The sequence below is a fragment of the Oncorhynchus kisutch genome, linkage group LG26, assembly GCF_002021735.2.
Source record: "Oncorhynchus kisutch isolate 150728-3 linkage group LG26, Okis_V2, whole genome shotgun sequence".
NCBI classification, from domain to species: domain Eukaryota; kingdom Metazoa; phylum Chordata; class Actinopteri; order Salmoniformes; family Salmonidae; genus Oncorhynchus; species Oncorhynchus kisutch.
In genome coordinates, this window is record NC_034199.2 from 19,474,846 (window position 1) to 19,502,515 (window position 27,670).

Here is a 27,670-nt window from a genome sequence, read left to right on the forward strand (position 1 = left end):
CACACACACTTTTTCCAGTTCATCATTGATGTCCACTGACTATACCAAACATTAGAAACACATTCCTAATATTGAGTTGCATGGAGGTTGAATACTGACTTGTATCACGGGTGACCTGGCTGGAAAAACCCAGCAGCGTTTCAGTTCTTGAAACAAACCAGTGCAACTGGCACCTACTACCATACCCCATTCAAAGGCACTTAAATCTTTTGTCTTTCCCATTCACCTTCTGAATGGCAGTAGGTGCCATCCTTCATTAACCTTCTTTAACCTGTCTCCTCCCCTTTATCTACACTGATTGAAGTGGATTTAACCTTTACAGGATTGGTAGGCTAATGCGATTAGCATGAGGTTGTAAGTAACAAGCACATTTCCCAGGACATAGACATATCTGAAATTGGCAGAAAGCTTAAATTCTTGTAAATCTAACTGCACTGTCAAATTTATAGTAGCTATTACAGTAAAAGAATACCATGCTATTGTTTGAGGAGAGTGCACAGTTATGAACTTGAAAAGTTATCAATATACCAATCTTGATACAAAATGTTGAACAGAAATGCAACGGTTCATTGGATCAGTCTAAAACATTGCACATACAGTGCTGCCATCTAGTGGCCAAAATGTGCCTGAGCTGGAATAATACATCGTGGCTTTTCTCTTGCATTTCAAAGATGATGGTACAAAAAAATACAAAAGAATGCATGCTTTTTTTCTTTGTATTATCTTTTACCAGATCTAACGTGTTATATTCTCCTACATTCATTTCACATTTCCACAAACTTCAAAGTGTTTCCTTTCAAATGGTATCAAGAACATGCATATCCTTACTTCAGGTCCTGAGCTATAGGCAGTTAGATTTGGGTACGTCTTTTCAGCGGGAATTGGAAAAAAAGGGTCCGATCCTTAAGAGGTTGACAAGGGATCATAGCTTTCACCTGGTCAGTCTGTCATGGAAACAGTGGTCTCAATGTTTTGTACACTCATTGTATATCTTCAGTTCAACATCCCACTGACATGTTGAAAAACAAACTACACCTCTTTTAAACCCTTCCTTTTAAACCCTTCTTTTATCCTGTTATGCAGTGGAGAGTTCTGCTTATCTCTGCGGCTCCAGTTCAGTGTGCGTGCGTGCGTGTCCTGTCTGTCTGTCTGTTTGTCTGTCTGTCTTTCACCCAGAACCCCAGTTCAAAAGAGCCATCAGTGTTCTGCAGAGATAAGGAGCAGCACAGGATAACACACCTTGGTATAAAAACAACCACTGGCATGACCAAAAAACAGCTGTGAGACTTAAACTTCCCGTACTAACCTCTCATTTAAGAAGGATTGTAGACAATAGGTTATTGAAAGACCCTAATGTTAAAGATGTAATCCGCAGTAGGGGGAAACAGTGCCACTGGCCTCCCCACCACCGTTGTTATTGTTTTTAGGTCATTCAATTAAACATTGAACATCTAATAGTCAAATCGTAGGTGAGCTGGTTTTACTATTTTTTGCAATTTTCTGGGGGTTTTTTGGTGGAAAACTGAGGGGGTCGCACATAACACCTCAGCCTTATTACCCATAGATAAACAGGCTACAAATGTTTTAACAATTTAAATGTTTTAGTGAAGCTTGCATTTATTTGCCCCTCCCTGTTGCACACAATATTTAAGATGAAGTCATCAACTCTGTTACGGTCAACCCTGTTAATTTATTTGGCTCTCAAAATTACTATCGTAAAAAAAAAAATTTTTACCACTTGAGATGGGAAAAAGTGTTTTTTATTAAGTTGTACAGGTGCTCTTTGTGACAGAATATAAAAATGTGGTCAAATATATGCAGTATTTTCTTTTTTACCAAGTTACACTACTCAAAAGGCACTTAATTGGTGGAATGACCCCTTCGTTGCCGAGCTGAGGAGCGTCGCAGGTAAAAAAAAAATGTGCAGGGGGAAAAAAATGTGTTTGTTATTTGCAGTAACTTATTTGTTGTTGTAATATCGCAAATAGATGTTTCACCACTAAGGATTCCAGCGTTAATAATAAGAAACTATTGTTTTTGTCAGCCAAGGGAAAGTCACTGATGCTGAACAGAACTCCCAAAAGGGTTTGCACAAGAAACCTCTGTTTTATAGGAAATAAAACCAGTATTGCATTATTCAACAATAACCCTTTTCACACGAATTGTCTTTTTACATACGTTGCCCTTTTCAGCATGGTTCCAGCAACTATAGTCACTACACTGTAAAGGGGTTACCATGAATTTGACAGTAGCTTACAGGCAGCTCGGTGGCAAGTAAAGGTCTGTATTTCATACTACAGTACATCTACAGTAATATAAATACAGTATCAAAGCAAGTACTGTGTAATGGCATACAGTACAATACTGTAAAATGTACTGCATTACGCTGTAAAAAAGTAAAAGCTACCGTAATCGGAACGAATTAATGAAATTTGTTGAGGGTAGGTTATTGTATTCACAAACATTACAGCATGTTAATGAATATTTTGTATTATCTATCACTTGTACTTCTAGAGGCCTTAACAAAGGCTTCCAAACTGGCAACAACTACAGGTCAATACAGACCAAAAGGACATGGCAAAAAGCACAACCATTTAAGGTTGAAGACTTGCTGCCACTCCAATCTGTCCCATATACATTTTAAATTGTTGGGGCACTATAACCACATAGGAGTTGAATTGGTACAGCATTCTCACTCACAGGTACAACAAATATAGCCTCTTACAAGGCACGGCTCAAAATATGTTAATGAGCCAGAAACAACAATACCATGCACCCACGAATGGTCAAAAAGTTTTTGCCGCTCAAAAAATACGGTAAAGCACTGTAATCTGTGGGGTATAATTACAGTACCATTTGAAATACAGCAATTCTTTCCCACAATGCACCATCATTTACACTATACTGCAGTGAAACATATTTTACTGTTGATAATACATAAAGTTAACATATAATGAAACATTTTCCATTACAGTGTATGTATCCAGGCCAGCTCAGGAAGCTTGGCTTGAAGGAGCTTGTTCTGGCTCAAAAGTGTGAAAATACCCTGTGTTTCCTTGTTTTTAGGAGGGTGATGTTTGGAGAATAAAACCCCTATACTGCTCAGTGTAATCTAACAATACCTCTTCAGGGGATCTCAGGGATGGTTCTTCTATACCCCTGCAGTTCACAGAGACCCCGGGGAAACCCTGTAAACTGGCAGGATATTGGAGAGGATCTCTGCACCTGAGGGAAGCATAGGGAAGGCAGGGGGAGACATGGGGGAGGCAGGGGGGGGGGACAGGGGTGAGACAGAGGGGAGTCAAGGAGGAGAATGGGTGCTTAAGACTGGAGGTGGGGCCCTGAGGCTCTAAGGCCTTACTGAACACTGTTTTATGAATCTGCTCCAGTGGCTGACGGATTGGGAGGCAAATTGGCTGTGTCAGATTTCATATCACAGCTGGAGCCATGGAGCTGGGCTATAGTCTAATAAGGTGGGGATGGTGGTGTGTGTGTGCACATATGTTACTATAAGCTTGTGTTTTCATATGCATTTGTTGTTGTTGCCTTTACAACTGATACAAATGCAGAAAATATTTGAACATGTGTAAACACCATCTCCTTCTCATGATCCATCACAAAGACAATGCAAAGAACATGTTAACAGTGTTGTCAGTCTTGCCACAGCCAGGTTCCTGATAGGCCATATGGCAGTCAGAGTCTTCTCTGTTACATAAACCAATGCAGTCTCACAAACATATGCCCAGAGCGTGTTAAAGCTCTTTACCGGAAACCCAAATCTCAGTAACTAAGCCAGATTACACACATATACATACACAGCACCCCAAGCAGTGATTACACAACCTTCTAGCTGTCAAAGATTAGACTTAAGTGTTGTGATCGAGCAGAATGTGACATCAGTGCAGTGTGTTGTATCACAACCCAGGACATTTACTCAGACACACCATGACTGATCTAAATCATGTGTTTATGGTTTAGAGGACAGAGAGCAGGCCATTAACTCAGAAATACCATGACTTATCTAAAACCAATTTTTATGGTTTAGACACTAGGTGTGCCACTGAGTAGGCAAACCCAATTGCTGCACCTTTTCCGGCACCTTCCCTGTTGGGTGGCTAATGGAGCCCAGCTGAGGGTAATAAGTCAATCAAGTATGTGCCTTGTGGTTTGCTTAATATAAGGAATTTGATGTATAGCAAATATGACAATGTTGTACTTTTTCTACCACTACTTAAGTATATTTAAAACCAGATACTTTGACTCAAGTAGTGTTTTACTGGGTAACTTTCACTTTTACTTTAGTCATTTTCTGTTAAGGTATCTTTACTTCTACTCAAATATGACAATTGATAAACCACTGCCTGAGACCCACTTAGCTTTGGTTTGTGGCAGTGGCTCCTCCCCAGGCTCTGTCACAGCAGGCCGTTCACTCAGAAACATAATGACTGATCAAGAACTGAGTTTGTGAACTGTTATTGTACAGTCGTGGCACAAATATTAATTTCCACAAAGTTTTCTGCTTCCGTGTCTTTAGATATTTTTGTCAGATGTTACTATGGAATACCGAAGTATAATCACAAGCATTTCATAAGTGTCAAAGGCTTTTATTGACAATTACATGAAGTTGATTCAAAGAGTCAATATTTGCAGTGTTGACCCTTCTTTTTCAAGACCTCTGCAATCTGCCCTGGCATGCTGTCAATTAACTTCTGGGCCACATCCTGACTGATGGCAGCCCATTCTTGTATAATCAATGCTTGGAGTTTGTCAGAATTGGTGGGTTTTTGTTTGCCCACCCGCCTCTTGAGAATTGACCACAAGTTCTCAATGGGATTAAGGTCTGGGGAGTTTCCTGGCCATGGACCCAAAATATCGATGTTTTGTTCCCCTATCCACTTAGTTATCACTTTTGCTTTATGGCAAGGTGCTCCATCATGCTGGAAAAGGCGTTGTATGTCACCAAACTGTTCCTGGATGGTTGTGAGAAGTTGCTCTCTGAGGATGTGTTGGTACCATTCTTTATTCATGGCTGTGTTCTTAGGCAAAATTGTGAGTGAGCCCACTCCCTTGGCTGAGAAGCAACCCCACACATGAATGGTCTCAGGATGCTTTACTGTTGGCATGACACAGGACTGATGGTAGCGCTCACCTTGTCTTCTCCGGGCAAGCTTTTTTCCGGATTCCCCAAACAATCGGAAACGGTATTCATCAGAGAAATGACTTTACGCCAGTCCTCAGCAGTCCAATCCCTGTACCTTTTGCAGAATATCAGTCTGTACCTGATGTGTTTCCTGGAGAGAAGTGGCTTCTTTGCTGCCCTTCTTCACACCAGGCCATCCTCCAAAAGTCTTCGCCTCCCTGTGCATGCAGATGCACTCACACCTGCCTGCTGCCATTCCTGAGCAAGCTATGTACTGGTGGTGCCCCGATCCCGCAGCTGAATCAACTTTAGGAGACGGTTCTGGCACTTGCTGGACTATCTTGGGCGCCCTGAAGCTTTCTTCACAACAATTGAACCGCTTTCCTTGAAGTTCTTGATGATCCGATAAATGGTTATTTAGGTGAAATCTTACTGACAGCAACATCCTTGCCTGTGAAGCCATTTTTGTGCAATGCAATGACGGCACGTGTTTCCTTGCAGGTAACCATGGTTGACAGAGGAAGATCAATGATTCCAAGCACCACCCTCCTTTTGAATCTCCAGTCTGTTATTTGAACTCAATCAGCATGACAGAGTGATCTCCAGCCTTGTCCTCGTCAACACTCACACCTGTGTTAATGAGAGAATCACTGAAGTGATGTCAGCTGGTCCTTTTGTGGCGGGGCTGAAATGCAGTGGAAATGTTATTTTGGCATTAAGTTCATTTGCATGGCAAAAAGGGACTTTTCAATTAATTGCAATTCATCTGATCACTCTTCATAACATGCTGGAGTATATGCAAATTGCCATCATACAAACTGAGGCAGCAGACTGTGAAAATGTATATTTGTGTCATTCTCAAAACTTTTGGCCACGACTGTACATCATATTCCATTGAGAAGGTATATGTCTTTGTAGACTGTGGTATTCTGAATCAGAAGGTGAGATATTGTGCTGCAGTAAGCATATGCACTTCTGTATAGTAGTAGAAGTTTATTTTGACTGAAATTGAAGTAATTTTAAGATTGTTAATCCGTTGGAGTGTGTTTAATACATTTGATTTAGTTCATTCAAAGTAATCCATCTCTTCTGAAGCACGGCACTGTAAATAGTAACGATCAAATAGCACATATTAACCAATGCAGTCAGCCTTTTGGGGGCCCTAAGCAAAATGTTGTTTTGTTTTTGTGTCTTTTATTTTCGCTTTTGTGCACCACCATCAAACAGTTGAAGATTATTGAAAAGGTATTTCACATCGATTTAGATGGTAGGGTTTCTCTACATAGCTTGTTTTGTCACATAAACTGAAATGACAGTAGGTGAACTATTAGAAATTTAGCAACCAGGAAATGGTGAAAAGATGTCTGCATATTGCACCGTTAAAGCAAGTTTTACATTTAGAAGATTTAGCAATTTTATAACAAATTGTATGCAATTCTACTCATTTTGCCATGGGGCGGAGAGAATAATTAGACCATGATAACTACAAGTTTAGATAGCTGGACACTAGACGAATTTATCAATCTAAAACATTTTATCTGACGTGTGCTAAATGATTTACATAACAAGATAAAAACTGCTGCTGCACAACCGTTAAAACAAAATGGTATTCTACTATTCTAACTCTCAACAGTAAGGGGGATGCTAAATGATGTTGGTTTTCATAGTAACGAAGTATACCTCCATAAATGTTCCTTTTCTTCCAAGAGTGTCTGAATAAGAAATAGATGGCAATTACAGATTTTGACAGATAACATTTTTCTTCAGATATGTAGGCCTACAGAATCACTGAGTGTCCAGAGAGTGAGAGAGAGAGTGCAGGGATGCAGAAAAAATGAGAGATACTAGGGATATAAGGTCATAACTTTCTTCCCCCCCTCTCCCTCCCCCTTACTCTCTCAGGGTTTAGAACTAGAGAGAGAGAGCTTCAGTAGACATATATCCCTCAGGGAGAAGCCAATCTTTTTTACTTTACCGCAGTAATTTCCCCACCAAGGGGATTCAACTCTGGGACTCACTCACTTCACTCTCCATCCAGCATCAGATTTACACCCTCCATCTATTTATTTACTGCTCTGTCTCCGACAAAAGGATGGAGGGATGGAGAGAGTGACAAAGTGCTAGGCTGAAATTAAAACTCAGAGCCTGGTGTAATTCACTCTAATTACTTTTCTCATTCTGCCATTAAGGGAGGAAACCGTTCTCTTCTTCTCTCGGAGTGCTTAGCTGACTGACTCCCTGCTCTTTTAGACGAGAAGAAAGATGTTAGAATTCAGATAGATGGTCTGTAGACCAAAGAGACACAGCTGTTTGTCTTCCAAGAGCATGCTGTCTGTCTGCTTGTGTTTCAGTTGGTCCTCTCCAGTCCCCATTTCACTAACTGCTACATAATTACTGTTCAGCTGATGTTTACCCATCTTGCTGTCTCGCAATTTAATGTTGATTGCCACAAACAGCACATTCATTCTGACATGACATAGCTTTAGCTCCTTCAAACAGCTGCATGTGTCCTCTGGGGTATCCAAAGGTGAAACAAAGGGGCCATGGCCGTAAGAGAGGCCTATCTCTGTCTGTCTCTGACACATCCCTCAGTATAATTAAAATAATCTCCTTCTTTCGTTTATTCTCTCTCGTATCTTTCCTCTCAGCATAATGCACTTCTCTCTCCTAGTCTCCTTGGCCTTCCTTCTTTTCTCTCTCTCTATCTCCCTCTCTCTTTCTAACTCTCCCCCTCTCTTACACTCTCCTTTATCTGTCTGGAGCATGTGTCAGTGTGAGTAATGTGGATCGTTAAGCAGCTGTGATCAGAATAGATCCTCTCTATGCTTTATCAGTGACACCACACAGCCCCCTATAGCTAATGAACCAGACACACTACCCACCTCACTGGTAAACCCGGCTAGCACATATAGTAGGGGGTGACAGGTAGCCTCGAGGTTAGAGCATTGGCCAAGTAACCAAAAGTCACTGTGCCCTTGAGCAAGGCACTTAACCCCAATTGCGCTGGACAATGGTGACCTTGGCCGTGACCCCACACCCTGCAGTTGTCTTAGGGGGAGTACAAGTGTATAACAGTATAAGTATAAGCACCCCAAAATTAATAATTACATACTGTATTTTCACACTTTATTTCTAGATACGGTATGACAGTCCTGTATGGACTCACAAAAAGAGATATATTTTCACACCTCGAAAATGGTCTTAGGTCAAGCTGGATATAGACTGTATCATTACAAGTTCAGTCCTAAGCAGGTTCCAAGTAAGCGTTTCACTGGTAGTCTACACCTTTATGAAGCATGTGACAAATAAAATGTGATTTGATTTGAGTCTCATTCTGCCTACCCCTCTGATTTACTACATTACTATGTTCCCTTGGTTTGCACAGTGAAGAAGTCATTCTTAATTAAAAGAATACAGTTGAGCTGAGATTATGGTTGGATTACTCCGAGAAGGCATCTAACGAATCTAGACATTCTAATTCATTTGAACGCTAATGGGAAATCCTTTGGAGATCCCAGCAGTGCTGTGCAATAAGGCAGCAACCTGACTCGCAGACCACCTTTCTGGGCACAGTTGACTCTCCGTAGCCTCCTGCCACTCGTGTGTGTGTGTGTGTGTGTGTGTTTTGACAGGGGCAGAAGATCAGACAGTGAATAGTCATGCCCAGGAGAAATAATGGTCCCTAATAATAATGATATGTGTATGTGTTGCCATAGTAATGTTTGACATGACAACTAAGGGATGCTGCGGTAATTATCACCTGCTGCGTAACTCACATTGTAAATCTGTCTATTGAACTAGGAAACTCAAACTTGCAAGGATCATTCCTCTATATAAAAAAGGGAATAAAACGTATTAAGTATCGGCCTGTCTCAATCCTGTGCATTTTATCGAAGGTCATGGTAAAAGATTATGTTCGAGCAGATTGATAGTTATATTTCCTTACATAATCTACTATATGAGCTCCAATCTGGCTTTAGGAATCACTTGCATACTAACTGACCACATCAGGAATCAAGCAGATGGAGAGAAAATTTGTGGTATGGTTATGTTAGATTTCCAAAAGGCGTTTGATACAGTGGATAATGATATTCTGTTAATCAAACTAAGAACAATGAGCTTTAACTTTTTCGGCATACAGGGCACTGTTCAGAATTTCGGATGATTGACGTGCCCAAAGTAAACTGCCTGTTACTCAGGCCCAGAAGCTAGGATATGCATAACATTGGAAGCATTGGATATAAAACACTCTTAAGTTTCTACAACTGTTAAGATAATGTCTGTGAGTATAACAGAACTGATATGGCAGGCAAAAACCAGAGGAAAATCCATCTGGAATGTTTTTCTTTTGAGGTCACAGGCCATTTCAATGCTAGCCTATGGGATATATAAATAGATAGGACCCAGATTGCAGTTGCTATGGCTTCCACTAGATGTCACCAGTCTTTAGACAGGGTTTCAGGCTTGTTTCTTGAAAAATGAACAAGTAGTTGTATTTCTTCCAAGGTGTCTCTCATTAGAAAAGTACTCTTGTTGGCACGTGAATGAGGTGCGCGCTCTTCGTTATTTATCTTCTCTATTGAACATACTATTCTCCGTCTTAAATATTATTATTTATTTAGATATTAGAATACCTGAGGATTAATTAGAAACATAGTTTAACTTGTTTGGACGAACTTTACCGGTAACCTTTTGGATTAGTTTGTATGCATGTTGAATGAGTGGATTACTGAGATCATTGGCACCAACTAAACATACCTTTGTGGATATAAGGAAGGACTTTATCGAACAAAACAACCATTCATTGTGTAGCTGGGACACTTAGGATTGCAAATAGATGAAGATCTTCAAAGGTAAGTGATTTATTTAACTTCTTGGTGACATGGGGGCAGTATTGAGTAGCTTGGATAAATAAGGTGCCCAGAGTAAACTGCCTGCTACTCTGTCCCAGATGCTAATATATGCATATTATTAGTAGTATTGGATAGAAAACACTCTGAAGTTTCTAAAACGGTTTGACTGATGTCTGTGAGTATAACAGAACTCATATGGCAGGCGAAAACCTGAGACAAATCCAACCAGGAAGTGGGAAATCTGAGGTTTGTAGTTTATTTAAGTGATTGCCTATCCAATATGCTGTGTCTATGGGGCCAGATTGCACTTCCCAAGGCTTCCAGCAGATGTCAAAAGTCTTTAGAAAGTTGTTTGAGGCTTCTATTGTTGGAAGGGCATTGAATAAGAGCTGTTTCAACAAGTGGACTAGGCTGTGGCCAACCAGTTGTTTACTGCGCGGTCACCCGGGCGCGCCGTGCCATGCCTTCTTTTTCCTCTCTAATGAATACGCTATTGTCAGGTTGGAATATTATTGACGATTTATTATAAAAAGACCCTAAAGATTGATTGTAAATATCGTTTGACATGTTTCTACAAACTGTAATGGAACTATTTTGACTTTTCGTCTGGATTTTGCACATTTTGTGCCTTTAGTGAACTAAATGCGCGAACAAAACGGAGGTCATATATACATTGGACATATATATGGACGTAATCGAACATAAACAAACATTTCTTGTGGGAGTCCTGGGAGTGCATTCCGATGAAGATCAGCAAAGGTAAGTGAAGATTTATAATGCTATTTATGACTTTTGTTGACTCCACAACTTGGCGTGTAACTGTATAGCTTGCTTTTGTGACTGAACGCTGTTCTCAGATTATTGAATATTGTGCTTTTGCCGTAAAGCTTTTTGAAATCTGACACAGCGGTTGCATTAAGAACAAGTTTATCTATGTAAAACATGTATCTTTCATCAAAGTTTATGATGAGTATTTCTGTTATTTGATGTGGCTCTCTGCAATTTCTCCAGATGTTTTGGAGGCATTTCTGAACATGGCGCCAATGTAAACTGAGGTTTTTGGATATATATATATCTATATATATATAGATATATATATATATATTTATATATATATATCTATATATATATAGATATATATATATATATTTATATATATATATATATATATATATATATATATATATATATATATATATATATATATATATATATATACATGAACTTAACCAAGCAAAACATACATGTATTGTGTAACATTGGGTCCTGGGAGTGTCATCCGATGAAGATCGTCAAAGGTTAGTGATTAATTTTATCTATAATTCTGCTTTTTGTGACACCTCTCTTTGGTTGGAAAATGGCTTTCTGTGACTAGTTGCTGACCTAACATAATGATATGTTCTGCTTTCGCCGAAAAGCTTTTTGAAATCAGACCCTGTGGTTGGATTAATGAGAAGTGTATCTTTAAAATGGTGTAAAATACTTGTATGGTTGAGGAATTTTAATTATGAGATTTCTGTTGTTTTGAATTTGGTGCCCTGCACTTTCACTGGCTGTTGGCGAGGTTTTTGAAATCTGACAACGTTGTTGGATTAACAAGAAGCTTAAGCTTTTAAATGATGTACGACACTTGTATTTCCATGAATGTTTAATATTACGATTTTTGTATTTTGAATTTCGCACTCTGCAATTTCACCGGATGTTGTCGTAAGTGTCCCGCTAGCAGTTCATGGGCCCTATTAATAACTTAGCCATAAAATGGGTTAGCTCTTATCTGCAAGGAAGAAAACAGTGGATGATGGATAGGACCCTGTCTAAACCCAAAACCTTGAACTGTGAGGTACCCCAAGGGAGTGGGCTGGGCCCACTTTTCTTTCTGTTGTATATAAATCATCTGAAATCTGTCTGTACATGTAACCTTTTCCTCTATGCAGATGATTCTGCACTGTTGATTTCCCACAAAGACAAAAATGTGGTTAAGAAAGCCCTCAATGCTGAACTTCTGAATGTCAGTATATGGCTGTATGACTATAAGCTGTCACCCCACCTTGGAAAAACAGAGTCCATCGTTTACAGGTCCAAAGTGAAACTGAGGAAATGCCCTGACTTTAAATCAAATCAAAGTTATTTATATAGCCCTTCGTACATCAGCTGATATCTCAAAGTGCTGTACAGAAACCCAGCCTAAAACCCCAAACAGCAAGCAATGCAGGTGTAGAAGCACGGTGGCTAGGAAAAACTCCCTAGAAAGGCCAAAACCTAGGAAGAAACCTAGAGAGGAACCAGGCTATGTGGGGTGGCCAGTCCTCTTCTGGCTGTGCTGGGTGGAGATTATAACAGAACATGGCCAAGATGTTCAAATGTTCATAAATGACCAGCATGGTCGTATAATAATAAGGCAGAACAGTTGAAACTGGAGCAGCAGCACGGCCAGGTGGACTGGGGACAGCAAGGAGTCATCATGTCAGGTAGTCCTGGGGCATGGTCCTAGGGCTCAGGTCCTCCGAGAGAGAGAATTAGAGAACGCACACTTAGATTCACACAGGACACCGAATAGGACAGGAGAGGTACTCCAGATATAACAAACTGACCCTAGCGCCCCGACACATAAACTACTGCAGCATAAATACTGGAGGCTGAGACAGGAGGGGTCAGGAGACACTTTAAGGTGGTAGTAGGTGACATAGTAGTCACAGCAAAAGACTCAGTTAATTATCTTGAATGTATGTTGATAACCATCTGACAGGGGAGAACATGGCACAAAAAGTTATCTACAAAGTGAACCATAAAATTGGGTTTCTGGCAAGAACCTCTACATTTCTGGATAAGAATGCAATGGTGGCATTGGCAGGAGCTCTTATTCAGTGCCACAAGATGGCTCAAAGTGGAGGAGAGATTCAATTGTGTCTTGTACATAAGATTGTACATATTATGGTCCCCGTGTACCTATGAAACTACTTTAACTTCGTCCGGGATAATCCACTGGAAGCAGTGAAACTGATGTTGATCCTTCTAGATTTAATAGTGGTATGGGGAAATAAACTTTTTTGTACTGAGCTGCCATTCTTTGGAATAGTCTTCCAAAAGAATTGAAAACTATCATCTCCATAGGCAGTTTCAAGTTCCCAGTGAAAAAATTTGCTAAATAGCAGCATGTCTCAACAGTGAGTTGTAAGTGGGTGAGAAGGACATGCCTGGGATAGCATATGGTCAGCCTTTTGGTGCCTATTGTGTATTATATTGTGATTTTCTTGTGTGTATATATAAGATAATTAATGCTGTATATATTAGGGGTATGTGAGACAAGGGAGATGTACCTGTCCAGAGTTGTTTATTAGGAAATGGATCTGTACTAATTACAGTAGCTCATTATACGAAACAAACAACAATTTTGTCTGTCATTGTTTGTTGCTTCTACAATGGAAATAAGCGTTCAAGCTTTATTGTGTTACCCTTGATGAGTTCTATGTGGCGATGTCACCGGCTGGAGCTCCCTCATGTATGTTTTTATTATTTTTATTGCCTAATAAATTCAATCAATCAATCAGCTTACTATTTATTGCCTCTATTTGCTAAACTGGACTCCCAAAAGAATATAACAATCTGGATAACACTTTACTTGGTACCGAACACATTATTAAACCTGAATACGTGGTCATTAAACATGAATCCAAAATAACAGCAGTTGGTATAGACTTATGATGTGATCATGGCTATCACATTCAAACAAACTAAAGCAAAAGAGCCCGTTTACTGTACACTGAACACTACCGAGTGTGATTTGAAACATGTCAAAGAGACCATTGTGTACTAGCTCAAAAAGCTCAGTTGCATTGACTTCTCAATGGGAAAAAAATCTATTCTAAAGTCTTCTAGCACTCTGCAGGCCTCTATACCATATGTTGCTGGGTCAGGGCTTTACACAATGGGAGGCCACAGGCTCTTTGGGTTTAGTCAAGTATAAAGGTGAGGGCTAAAACAGACGGGACATCAGTGTAGCAGCAGCAACACAGCTCTCAGGAACAACTGCAATCATGATGGGCAAAGTAAGCTACTGTTTTATCCCACACTGTGTTTTAATTCACCAATGTCTGAATAATGGCTGGTTAAGTGAATCGCCATTTTAAAGTGATAGTTACCTTCTTTTTTTTAACGTGAGGCTTCTTTTCGACATCCATACAATATTGTTGTTTCCTCCAAACAGTTTTTAAATTTGTTCGCTGGTTACTTTGCAAAACCTATGATAATTTAACATTTGGGAGCATGTAGCAATGCTAGTTATAAAGCAGCTCGTATCTACAGATTCATATATTTGATTTATGTTTATTTATGTTGCCATAATATTGCAAATATTTTTTGGTGCTCCCAGATCACCTTCTACGAGGACAGGAACTTCCAGGGCCGTTCCTATGAGACCACCCAGGACTGCGCTGACATGTCCTCCTTCCTGAGCAGGTGTCACTCCTGCAGGGTTGACAGCGGTTGCTTCATGGTTTACGATCGTAACAACTACATGGGAAACCAGTACTTCATGAGGAGAGGCGAGTACCCTGACTACCAGCGCATGGGAATGGGAATGAACGACTGCATCCGGTCCTGCCGCATGATCCCCATGGTAGGTGGAGAGAAGAGTGGATGCTATTCCACAGTGGAAGCTAACATTGATGCTTTATATAGAATTCACAAAGCATATGTGAGCAATGCAATATTTCCCCATTCCTCATGAGGCCCTGTTGGCCCCCAATGGCCAGAGCCATGGATGGCGCTGCCTATGGCTATTGGCTTCCCGATGGCTGTTGTAATAGCCGTTAAATTACAGTAGGGTGAAGGAAAACAGGTTTTAATGGTTGTACTCTCATATTATAGACATGTATATACAATTTCCCTGATCCATGAAACCTTTGCTTTCCTCCTAACAGCACAAAGGAAACTTCAGGATGAGGATCTATGAGAGGGAGAACTTTGAAGGTCAGATGCACGAGATGATGGACGACTGTGACTCCATCCAGGAGCGTTACCGTATGTCCGACTGCCAGTCCTGCAACGTCATGGAGGGCCACTGGCTGATGTACGAGCAGCCCCATTACAGAGGCAGACAGATGTACATGAAGCCTGGAGAGTACAGGAGCTTCAGTCAGATGGGCATGGGAGGCATGGGCGGCATGGGAGGCATGAGGTTCATGAGCATGAGGCGTATCATGGATAATATGTCTATGTAACATGCTCAGATGTATGAAAAAAAAGTTGAATAAAATATGTTCCCAATTTATATTTCTTGCATAATTTTCTTGTTTTTGTGATGTGTTTACTCAAAACACTACCTGGTATAATGGGTATTTCACTATTTCACCCTCACAACTTTAACATTTAAAAGTTTAGGATATATATATTTTTAAATAGGTAGGTAAGTGTAGTAGGCCACAGCAAGACAGTGCTTCCACTATACACATCCCAACCCTAGGGGGCAGCAGCAACCTGGCCAAATACTGAGTGTGCTAGTAGGTTTGATAAGTGAATGATTGCTCACAAGTTTGGGGGATTGGTGAACATTGATATTTTGGTAGTTGGCTTCATAACAATATGTATGTGTGCTGGATATACAGTAATATCCACTGATATCTCAGTTCTTCAAGTTAGGAAAGAATACTCGACCTTGTCATGCGATTTTGCTGTGCTATTGACGTGCACGATTTCAAGGATTAACAGTCATACAGGCAATACAGTTGTACTATGTAACAATAGCCTATGTACTTATGTTGCAAATTGACACTGTACGTCAAAGGAAGCTAGTGAGGGGAGAGTGGATCATGGTGATGGCTGGAATGGAATTAGTGGAATGGTAACAAACATATTCCGTTCCAGCCATTACAATAAGCCCTTCCTCCCATTTAAAGTGACACCATCCAATACTGCTGTAAATGTCCATGTAACTACATGTTAATACTGTAACACTAGATGGCTCTGCCAGGAATGCTTTTATACAGCAGCTTCTAAAATAGTGACTTCAGTCATCAACACTGTATAGCTCTGTGTTGAATTAGCTACAGCTGTCATGTCTATGAGGCTGGGTAAATGTTTCCTTCAACACTGAAAGCCTTACAGGGAACATGGAGCTAATCACAACTAGTTCCAAATGACTTTTCTGATTCAGAACCTGCAATGATTACATCGGAAAGGTAACTGTGCAGAATGTGATTTGATTATTCCGCCTCGACGAAGCCCTGGCGTGTGGTTTCTCCCCGAGAGAGCCAGTCAGACCCTGTGTGTGTGTGTCTGTGTGTGTGTGTGTGTGTGTGTGTGTGTGTGTGTGTGTGTGTGTGTGTGTGTGTGTGTGTGTGTGTGTGTGTGTGCGCGCGCGTGTATCCAATCACTGTCTCGCTGACTGTCTGTATGAAATAGGACTCTAAGCTGTTTTAACAATTGCCCTGTGGAAGTGGCCATCTTCTCTGATCTGGTCACACATGAACAGACATGCCAGCCAGGGAAGAGACAGAGCCAAGGGAGACAGAGTAGTAGTAGTAATTCTGTCAGTAAACACCATTCATCTCAATCCAAAAGTCTCATCACAGGTAAATTACAATCCACCTCAAGCACACACAGCCTCTTGATTGGGTCTTGAGCCATACTTGATCCGTACTTAATTCATACTTTCAGCCTTCCAACTTCTGCTGAATTATCGTACCTTTATTTTATTCAGTGTCATTTAGAACACAGGCAAATCAACACATCAGCAGCAATGCTACAATTAGGGGAGTCAATGATATACTTTATGGATCTTCCTCTAGACTTGATCAGAACTGAGAAAACAGGAAATCAGGAAGCTCCTCCAGAACTATAGAGGACCTGTCAATCACAAGCCTCAGGGTGCGTATCCCCTCAATTCCCCTTCTTACATTACATTAAAACAATGTTCTCGGATGTGCTACAATTATACATATTTCAGTATTACTATTAGTGTGGTAATGGTCATTCATCTTAAAGCTCTCTGTTGTTATATGATAACCACACACCCTGTGGACTCCAATGGCTTTTTCCAAGCCAGTAGACTGTTAACACTAAACTGGGCAGTACGTTCTCTCTCCAACCATTATACTTAGTACAAGAAAGCCCATCAATGTGTATTGTGTAATATAGCAAAATCTCAGTATGATTAATACTTATCATAGCACAATACTAGCACATAGCACATATTAGCTCATAGAGCTACACTCTCATAAAAAAAGGTACTATTGGGAAACCTTGAATGGTTCTTCAGCTGTCCACATAGGAGAACCCTTTGAAGAACCCTTTTTGGTTGCAGGAAGAACCCTTTTGTGTCCATGTAGAACCCTTTCTACAGAGGGTTCTACATGGAACCAAAAGGGGTTTTACCTGGAATTAAAAAGGGTTCTACTATGGGGATAGCCAAAGAACACTTTTTGAACCCGTTTTCTAATAGTGTAGATCTCTCTCTGTCTCTCTCTCTCAATGTATAAAATATAGCCAACCCTCACCATACCCTCACCTGTATGTGCACGGGCATCAATCTCTCTTATTGTAGCCTGAATGACTCTCTATCCTTCGAGAGCTGAAGTGGACTATAAGAAAGGCTAAATCTACCATAAATATGTTTCCCAGAGTAGCAGGCTTGTACAAGTTGGCAGTTTCAATTTGGTCCTCCAAATGGGTCGATTTAGATCTTGACATAAATCCTTGTATTTTCGATCTGTTTGAATTCAATTTTTTTGTTCCCTGGGTTTCATGCTTCATGGAATCATATGTTTCGCCAACACAGCACAATCTACTAAGAACTATTCTGGATAGAAACATGTGAGTGTGTGTATGTGCATGAGGGTGTTTGTCGGAGCTGTCTGTTTCATTCAGACAGACAGACAGACAGACAGACCTTCTCCAATAAGACACCCCGAGAGAGAGTCCTGACACACCCCTCCCAGGCACAACAAAGTAATTTGTATTCAATTATAAAAGCCAAATGTGGAGCTTGACAGCATTCATGGCAACACTAATTCAATTGATGTAATAGAAGACAGGGTGGTGAATAGGGAGACTGAGAGACTGGTACAGTACATATCTTGTTAGCAACACATTTCTCTCTGACACAATGATAATGTAGCGTGGTTCCAGATCTGTTGGTGCCATCTTACCAACTCCTATGGTCATTATCATGACTTCCTTCCCTCTCTCTTCACGTCCCTCACAAAATGTATTCTCTGCCTCCCACTCCATGCACATATTCCTCTACAACATCAAAGCAGAATTCACTTGTGCGCAGAAGCGACTGCACGTTGACTGTGGGAGAAAAGCCAAAGTGCATGCTTGTGTGCTTTTTTGTATTTGCACATGTATATGTGTAAACTACACACTATAGCGATGATACATCCAAGAGACAACCAGAGGTCAAAGTTCAAACTCCAACCTTTCTATGGGGTGTGGGAGGACAAACGGAGGCATGAAAACCATCTAAATTATATAATCTGATGTCATGTTTTAATCAAGGGCAGCATAGGAGAGGGAGATGATGGAGAGAAACCCAGGAAGAAGGGAGGTGGGAAGGGAAGGGGAGGTATGCTCTGCTGTGCTGCTGTGGTGAGAGTGGGAGCTGCAGGTGACAATTATAGCTACGGAGCATCGAACACACAAAACGTGTGAAACATAAGGGTTCTCCCCCACACACTCACACACACTGCAGAGGTAGAACACTAGAACTAACATTTTTCTGCAGGTGTGACACGACGGTTACAGTAAGAGAAGAGCTGGCAGCTGCTCTCACTCTCTTTTTAGCATCAGTTGGAGCTGCTTCATCTGGACAGTGGAAGATCTATCTGACCAGCACTACCCCCCCCCCCCATCCCCCTGTCTCGCCTCAGTCAGTCTCTCTAACCCCCTCTCTCTCTATGCATGCTAAAACCTGACATTTGGTGTCATGCTGGAAGCAGCAGGATAGAGAGAGGGGTAAAGCGGAGGAGAGCTGGGGAAGAAGAGAGAGAGAGGGAGGAGTAAGAGAGAGAAGGGGTAGAAAAGTGAAGGGATGTGAGTGAAAGAAAGAAAAAGGGAAAGAAGCCAGAACAGTGTGTATGTGAAAAGAGTAACAGAGAGAGGAAGATGGGAAGATGATGTGAGAAGCAAACCAAGAGAGAGGGCACGAGAGAGGGAGGGTGAGAGAGACAGAGAGAAGGGGAGCAGTTTCCATAGTAACCCGTGGGTCGGGTGGGTCCAGGGTGCCAGCAGAGAGTGAGGAATAGAGAGAGAGAGAAAGCGAGGGAGAAAGAGGGTTGTAGTATTCAGGTTTAATTGCTGTTTCTTCCAGCTCTCCAGCCCAATCTCTTCTCAGCCCAGTGAATCATGTAGCGGTGCTGTTGGGGGATAAATAAATAAAAACAAATACAAAGTTGCACATCGGCTCCTGAAGAGAAACAGCTTCACCTGAAAACGTAATGCTATGACTATAACTACTGTTCCCTGAAGGAGGGAAACGAGGTACAACGCAACTATGGGGAGTTGCATTCTTGCGACTTTAACTGAAGAACAAAAATCCCACCTGACAAGGCCAATGAAATCAGCGCCTCGCTGGAAGCCCCCCTTCAATTCTGCACCTCTATTCACCAAACCCAAGAACAGGCGATGCGAGGCCAAATAGGTATTGTACCTCGTTTTCCCTCCTTCAGGGAACAGTAGTTATATTTATAATGTTACATTGCCTTTCAGTAGCTACTCTCAGTACCACACAACTATGGGAAACTAGAATCCCACCCAAAGCCGGCCACAGCGGATACCAAATTTAATGGCCCATGGCAGACCAACCAGACCTCCACCCCGCAAGATGCTGGGATCCTAACCAACTGTGGTATTATGTTAATTTTTTCGCAATGTTTATAACTCCTTTTATACATAATGTTGCTGCTACCGTCTCTTATGACCGAAAAGAGCTTCTGAACATCAGAACAGCGATTACTCACCTCAAACTGGACAAAGATTTTTTCTTAAATGAGTCCGACGCAAATTATATACTGCTTTGTCAAGACCAGGCCCAAATCCCCATCATCAGTGTGAAGAAAAGACGGAGGAAAAGAGGGCGGGGTGCCTTGTAAGAATTAGCCGAAGAGTAGGTCCTCCGTATTATTGGCCAACATGCAATCATTGGAAAACAAACTGAACAATTTACGATTAAGACTATCCTACCAACGGGACATTAAAAACTGTAATATCTTATGTTTCACTGAGACGTGGCTGAACGACGACATAGATAATATAGAGCTGGCTGGCTTCTCCATGCATCGGCAGGACAGAACAGTCACGTCTGGTAAGAAGAGGGGTGGGATGTATGTCTATGTGTCAATAACTCAATAACTGCTGGTGCATGATGTCTAATAATAAAGAAATCTTGAGGTATTGCTCGCCTGAGGTAGAATACCCCATGATAAGCTGTAGACCACACTATCGACCAAGAGAGTTCTCATCTATATTATTTGTAGCTGTCTATTTACCACCACAAACCGATGTTGGCACTAAGAGCGAACTCCACAAGCTGTATAAGGCCATAAGCAAACAAGAAAATGTTAATCCAGAAACGGCGCTCCTAGTGGCCGGGGACTTTAATGCCGTAAAACTTAAATCAGTTTTACCTCATTTCTATCAGCATGTCATATGTGCAACCAAAGGAAAATAAAACTCAAGACCACCTTTACTCCACACACAGGGCCGCATACAAAGTTCACCCTCGCCCCCAATTTGGCAAATCTGACCATAATTCTATCCTCCTGATTCCTGCTTACAAGCAAAAACTAAAGCAGGAAGTACCAGTGACTCTCTCAATACGGAAGTGGTCAAATGACGCAGATGCTACGGTACAGAACGGTTTTGCAGCACAGACTGGAATATGTTCTGCTATTCATCCAATGGCATTGACGGGTATACCACCTCAGTCACCAGCTTGATCAATAAGTGCATTGACGACATCATCCCCACAGTGACCGTAAATTCATTTCGCAACCATAAGCCATGGATTACAGTCAACATCTGCACAGAGCTAAAGGCTAGAGCTACCGTTTTCAAGGGGCGGGACACTAATTCATACACTTATAAGAAATTCCTCTACGTACTCAGACGAACAATCAAACAGGCAAAGCGTCAATACAGAACTAATATTGAATCCTACTACACCAGCTCTGATGCTTGTCGGATATGGCAGGGCTTGAAAAATATTACGCACTACAAAGGGCGTGAGCTGCCCAGTCACGCAAGCCTACCAGACAAGCTAAATGCCTTTTATGCTCGCTTCGAGGCAAGCAACACTGAAGCAGGCATGAGAGTACCAGCTGTTCCGGATGACTGTGTGATCACACTCTCCATAGCCGATGTGGGCAAGACCTTTAAACAGGCCAGACGGATTACCAGGACGTGTACCCAAAGCATGCGCAGACCAACTGGCAAGTGTCGTCACTGACATTTTCAACCTATCCCTGACCGAGTCTGTAATACCTATATGTTTCAAACAGAACACCATACTCCCTGTGCCCCAAAAAAACAAAGGAAAATTATATAACCCCCCTGTAGCACTCACGTAGCCTTGAAGTGCTTTGAAAGGCTGGTCATGGCTCACATCAACACCCTCATGCCAGAAACCCTAGACCCACTCCAATTCACATATCACCCCAACAGATCCACAGATGACTCAATCTCATTCGCACTTCACACTGCCTTTTTCCACCTGGACAAAAGGAACACCTATGTGAGAATGCTGTTCATTGACTACAGCTCAGCATTCAACACCATAGTGACCCCAAAGTTAATCACTAAGCTAAGTACCCTGGGACTTAACACCTCCCTCTGCAACTGAATCTTAGACTTCCTGATGAGCCGTCCCCAGGTGGTAAGGTTAGGCAACAACACATCTGCCACTCTGATCCTAAACACTGGGGCCCCTCAGTGGTGCGTGCTTAGACCCCTCATGTATTCAAATCAAATCAAATGTATTTATATAGTCCTTCGTACATCAGCTGATATCTCAAAGTGCTGTACAGAAACCCAGCCTAAAACCCCAAACAGCAAGCAATGCAGGTGTAGAAGCATTCCCTGTTCACCCATGACTGCATGGCCAAGCACGATTCCAACACCATCATTAAGTTTGTTGGTGACACAACAGTGGTAGGCCTGATCACCGACAATGATGGGACAGCATATAGGGAGGAGGTCAGAGACAAAGGAGCTGATCATGCACCATAGGAAAAGGAGGGCCGAACAGGCCCCCATTAACATCGACAGGGCTGAAGTGGAGTGGGTCGAGAGTTTCAAGTTCCTTGGTGTCCACATCGCCATGGTCCAAACACACTAAGACAGTTGTGAAGAGGGCACAACAACACCTGATCCCCCTCGAGAGACTGAAAGGATTTAGCATTGGTCCCCAGATCCTCAAAACGTTCTACAGCTGCACCATTGAGAGCATCCTGACCGGTTGCATCACCGAGGGTTGTGCGTATGGTCCAGTACATCACTGGGGCCAAGCGTCCTAACATCCAGGACCTCTATACTAGGCGGTGTCAGAGGAAGGCCCAAAAAATTGTCAAGGACTCCAGTCACCCAAGTCATATACTGTTCTTTCTGCTACCGTACGGCAAGAGCTCCAAGTCTTGGACCAAAAGCATCTTTAACAGCTTCTACCCCCAAGCCACAAGACTGCTGAACAATTAATAAAATGGCCACCCAGACTATTAACATTGACATCCCCCCCATCCTTTGGTTTTACCCTGCTGCTACTCGCTGTTTATTATCTATGCATAGACACTTTACAAATGATCTCAACTAACCTGTACCCCGGACATTGACTCGGCACTGGTATCCCCTGTATATACCTCGTTATTGTTACATACTTTTCTTGTGTTACTTTTTGATTCAATTTTTTTTTCTCACTTTAGTTTATTTAGTATGAATGACCTTGCTCAAAAAGCTCCCGTTGGAACATTAAAATGTCTCCCAGGGAACTCTGAAATGCAACAATTAATTTATTTTGGCACCGAAGCTCAAATGACTGCCACTTATGTGCATTCAGTCCTCTCATGGAGAGGTGCCCTTGCGGGCTAAATAGTAGCAATCAAGTTCAGAGGTAATCCTCTATCTGTCAGATTGGGCCCAACAGGCGAATGGTCTCTGAACCAAAACGGGGCCACAAGAATCATCGACAAGCCCTCAAGCTCTTGCTTTCCAATGTGGGCTGAACCAGCCCGTGGGGGGAAATGCGTGAAGGAGGATCCAATTCAACTGGCACACCGGTGCATCTGTTCCCAAAGGAGCGCTCCTCATCAAGAAAAACAGACGACAATACTAGTTTTCTTGCAATGCGTAAAGATCTAAGTAGGCCCTGCAGAACATTTCCTATATCTGGGAGACCACCCAGGGGTGTAGCCTCAACTCCTGAGAGAGAGGGCTGCACCCAAGTTGAGGCAACTGGGGACAGCATGCGCTCTGCACCACTGTCCGTCCCTCAGAATGGAGTTGCTTTCTTTTTATTTATTACATTTTATATTTAACCTTTACTTTACTAGGCAAGTCAGTTAAGAACTAATTCTTACTTACAATGATGGCCTTCACCAGCCAAACCAGGACGACGCTGGGCCCATTGTGCGCTGCCCTATGGGACTCCCAATCACGGACGGTTGTAATACAGCCTGGATTCAAACCAGGGTGTCTGTAGTGACGCCTCTAGCACTGAGATGCAGTGCCTTAGACTGCTGCGCACTCAACCCTCGGTGTGATACATCTGTCGTGATCACCTTGCAGGATACAACTCAGCCCATCACAGCCCAATGACAATTGCAAGGGTGGCGGGCTTCTTGCAGGCTATACAGCATGGGTGTTAAATTCAAAGGTGTATCAAAAACCCGCAGACACTCATCCCTACGTGAAATTAGTTTGACACATTGTCATTATGGGCACAGGGGGATCCGACAATGGCTGGGACTAGTACCCCGTTTGGACAGTAACCACTGTTGTCACGGAAATATTTTTGTGGAGGGGCACACTGGTTTCTCAGACCCATGCTAAGGGCCCTAAAGTGCTTGGGGGGGCTGCTTCCTTATCGGAGGTGCATGCAAGCTCCCGCTTCTTCCACTCGCTCCAACTCCAAGAATTGGAAATAAGAATGGGGTTGCCATAACGCCTGGGGAAAGCTAGTGAGCTTTATTTACCAGAAGGCATGCATGCTAGCCGACGTTAGCGAGGAGGCTTTTTAGTCCAAGCTAGGCTAGCTAACCTCTTTGACCGCAGCATGGTCTGTTTAGGATAACCAAGCGACTTAACGCTACATACACTAAACAAGCAGCTACCCAAGCAATTCCACCGTAGGGAGGCAGGACTAACTGGTAGTGGCTTGCCTCAGCGAGTTAGCTAACCTGGCTAGAACGCTATGTAGTGATTGTTTAGCTAGCCTGGTCTCAAAAGTCTACATAGGACCAGATCACCAAGATGGGACCAGACCCTTCATCAACAACTCTGGGAAGAGAGGCAAGCAGTGCTTGACCAAGGCAGACACAGGCGGCAGAGGGGTAACCATCAAACCTGTCTGACTCTCTATTTGAGTAGCCTCCCGTAACTGGCAACAGAGCGCACAGGACCTGGGTTGAGTGTGGGCAGCTTCAGCATACACCACGCTCAGGCAGACAAGACATTTGCTTAAACCAAAGTCCCAAACCATCTCTGCGTCCTGCAACTCAGACTCCGCTGAGGTATGGGTACCCGGGAGAGCGAGTCACTATCGGAAACACCAAGCCCCCTCAAGAATGCTACACGATTGTCAAGAGAACCTGCACCTTGGACTATGGGAACAGTGCCATAGTCCGCCGATACCTTCCCCCAGTGCCGCACACTAACTGATTTGAGCGAGGGCAGACAGAATATGTGCCAAGACAAACAAGACAACAAACGTGAGTATCTTCTATTCATCTGGGCACAATCGCGAACCTGGCTGGTAAGCCTTCGTTGTTTCGGTCACGTTAGCCCTCTTACTCATTCCTACAACCAGGCCAAGCAATCCGAAGAATAACTAATTGGTTTGTGGTCGGAAACTAGGAGAACAAATACAAACTCCAGAACACAACGTCCAGAGGGTGAGCACGCTCTACCACAAAGGGACAGATTAGTTGGCGCCAACTTAGTCTCACTTTCCAATTTGTTCTGTTTGTAGCGTGAACCGTTCTTGCTCACATCGAGGTGAAGAGCGGAAGAATTGAAGGAATGAATCCGAGCCTCAAGCTTATCACCTGTGGAAGGTAGGGATTCCAGCGAAGTGCGGATTTCATTGTCCTTGTCAGGCGTGATTTTAGTTTTTCAATCTAAGTTGCGAGAGTGTGACTCCCCATAATTGTGTTGTACCGAGAGTACCGACTGAAAGGGAACCAAAAGACAGCAACTGTCTTGTCCAAAACAAGAGCGTTGGTTTTAGCTCAAAGGGTTAATGCTGTCTTCCTTCGCAATGGACCATATCCATTTTTTTAGGACACCGTCACTTTCATACCTCACCTCTTTAAGCCAATCCTTAACCCCTTTCAGGTTCCTAAAATGGACACTGTATGCTGTCATGGTGAGGTGAGTGATGTCTTGCTAGCTGTGGCCGTGTGAAGTTGCCTCTATCTCTCTCCACTCAGAGTTTCAGTTCAGGTGAGGACAGTCAACACTCAGACAGCGGCCATTTAAGATAAGGGAGAGAGATAGCCAAGGTGTCTGGAGAAGACTTTCGAATACTTTTACTCTCTTTCTCTCTCTCACACACATACATAGGCCTACACAGACCACCATACGCATATACCGTACACACACACACACACACACACACACGCAAGGACATGACCCTGTCATTGATTTGTGCTGGAATTCCTGGTCTGCAGTACCATGCTTTAGCAGCAGAGGTCTCTACACCCAAACTACTTTAGGACATGTACTAAAGTTGATCTTATCTTCTCTTACGTCAGTGGACCTTGTGTCAGAAAATAACAGATATTTTCCGATTTCAGCTATATCCTAGAAATCAATCAATTAAAGCATGTTTCTGGGATCATTCAGTAGTTTTAAGTGATTAAGTAGAATCCTGTTGAAAATCATATTAAAAGTATAATTTTTATTCCTGAAACAAAAGTTGAAAATTATACTGTTGCTGCTTCCTGTTGTCATCAATTTCTGATTTATAGCCCAGTGAACTTGGATATACCATATACAGCAGTGGAGGGTGACGGAAGGATCTATAGGAGGACGGGCTCACGTAATGGCTGGAATGCAGTGGCGGTCAGTGCCGTTTAAGATGAGAACAAGATGAGAACAATTTACAGCATATTGGATGACTCTAACATATTCCATTCACCCAGTTCAGTATAACAGCGATAGGTTTAGGCTACTACATGATACTAGAATTTTCCCTATACCCATCATGAGGTTGATACAACCTATCCTATGAAGGAAAGTTTACAAAGTAGGTGCACACAGGTCGAAAGACAAATATGAGGTGACATACAGTGACACATGGACAGACAGTGACATTCAATACCGCCTTGCACACTCTTGCTAGTTGAAGTCGGAAGTTTACATACACCTTAGCCAAATACATTTAAACTCAGTTTTTCACAATACCTGACATTTAATCCAAGTAGAAATTCCCTGTATTAGGTCAGTTAGGATCACCACTTTATTTTAAGAATGTGAAATAGTAGAGAGAATGATTTATTTCATATTTTATTTCTTTCATCACATTCCCAGTGGGTCAGAAGTTTACATACACTCAATTAGTATTTGGTAGCATTGACTTTAAATTGTTTAACTTGGGTCAGACGTTTCGGGTAGCCTTCCACAAGCTTCCCACAATAAGTTGGGTGAATTTTGGCCCATTCCTCCTGACAGAGCTGGTGCAACTGAGTCAGGTTTGTAGGCCTCCTTGCCTCCACTCCTTTTCAATTCTGCCCACAAATGTTCTATAGGCTTGAGGTCAGGACTTTGTGATGGCCACTCCAATACCTTGACTTTGTTGTCCTTAAGCCATTCTGCCACAACTTTTAAAAGTATGCTTGGGGTCATTGTCCATTTGGAAGTGTAAGGGTTTTCTTCTGGTGAAAGAGAGGCGGACCAAAATGCAGCGTGGTGGTTATTCATGTTTTTAATAAAGACAACTATACATGAACAGACTAAACAAAACAACAAAAGTGCAAACCTAAACAGTCCTATCTGGTGCAAACACAGAGATAGGAACAATCACCCACAAAACCCAACACAAAACAGGCTACCTAAATATGGTTCCCAATCAGAGACAATGACCAACACCTGCCTCTGATTGAGAACCATATCAGGCCAAACATAGAAATAGACAAACCAGACACACAACATAGAATGCCCACCCAACTCACGTCCTGACCAACCGTGGTCAGACCGTGACAGGAAGACCCATTTGCAACCAAGTTTTAACTTCTTGACTGATGTCTTGAGATGTTGCTCCTATATAGTCACAAACTTTTCCTCCCTCATGATCCTATCTGTTTTGTGAAGTGCACCAGTCCCTCCTGCAGCAAAGCACCCCCACAACATGATGCTGCCAACCCCATGCTTCACTGTTGGGATGGTGTTTTTTGGCTTGCAAGCCTCCCCCTTTTTCCTCCAAACATAACAATGGTTATTATGGCCAAACAGTTCTATTTTTTGTTTCATC

The 27,670-nt window shown here is 42.3% G+C and overlaps 1 protein-coding gene across 1 annotated transcript; it reads left to right on the plus strand.

Annotated features, from left to right (window-relative positions):
• Nucleotides 1–13,927: 13,927 nt before the first annotated feature.
• On the plus strand, nucleotides 13,928–15,262 carry LOC109871236 (gamma-crystallin M2-like). The gene is made up of 3 exons (XM_020462042.2): nucleotides 13,928–14,039; nucleotides 14,363–14,608; nucleotides 14,913–15,262. The coding sequence occupies exons 1-3, from the start codon at nucleotides 14,028–14,030 to the stop codon at nucleotides 15,210–15,212; spliced, it is 558 nt and encodes a 185-aa protein (XP_020317631.1). The 5' UTR covers nucleotides 13,928–14,027; the 3' UTR covers nucleotides 15,213–15,262.
• The last annotated feature ends 12,408 nt before the right edge of the window (nucleotides 15,263–27,670 follow it).

What these genes read in the sequence shown, in the direction of transcription:
- LOC109871236 (XM_020462042.2), top strand. An exon ending in CCTGCCGCATGATCCCCATG is followed by an intron (nt 14,609 to 14,912) that starts GTAGGTGGAGAG and finishes TCCTCCTAACAG; the next exon opens with CACAAAGGAAACTTCAGGAT.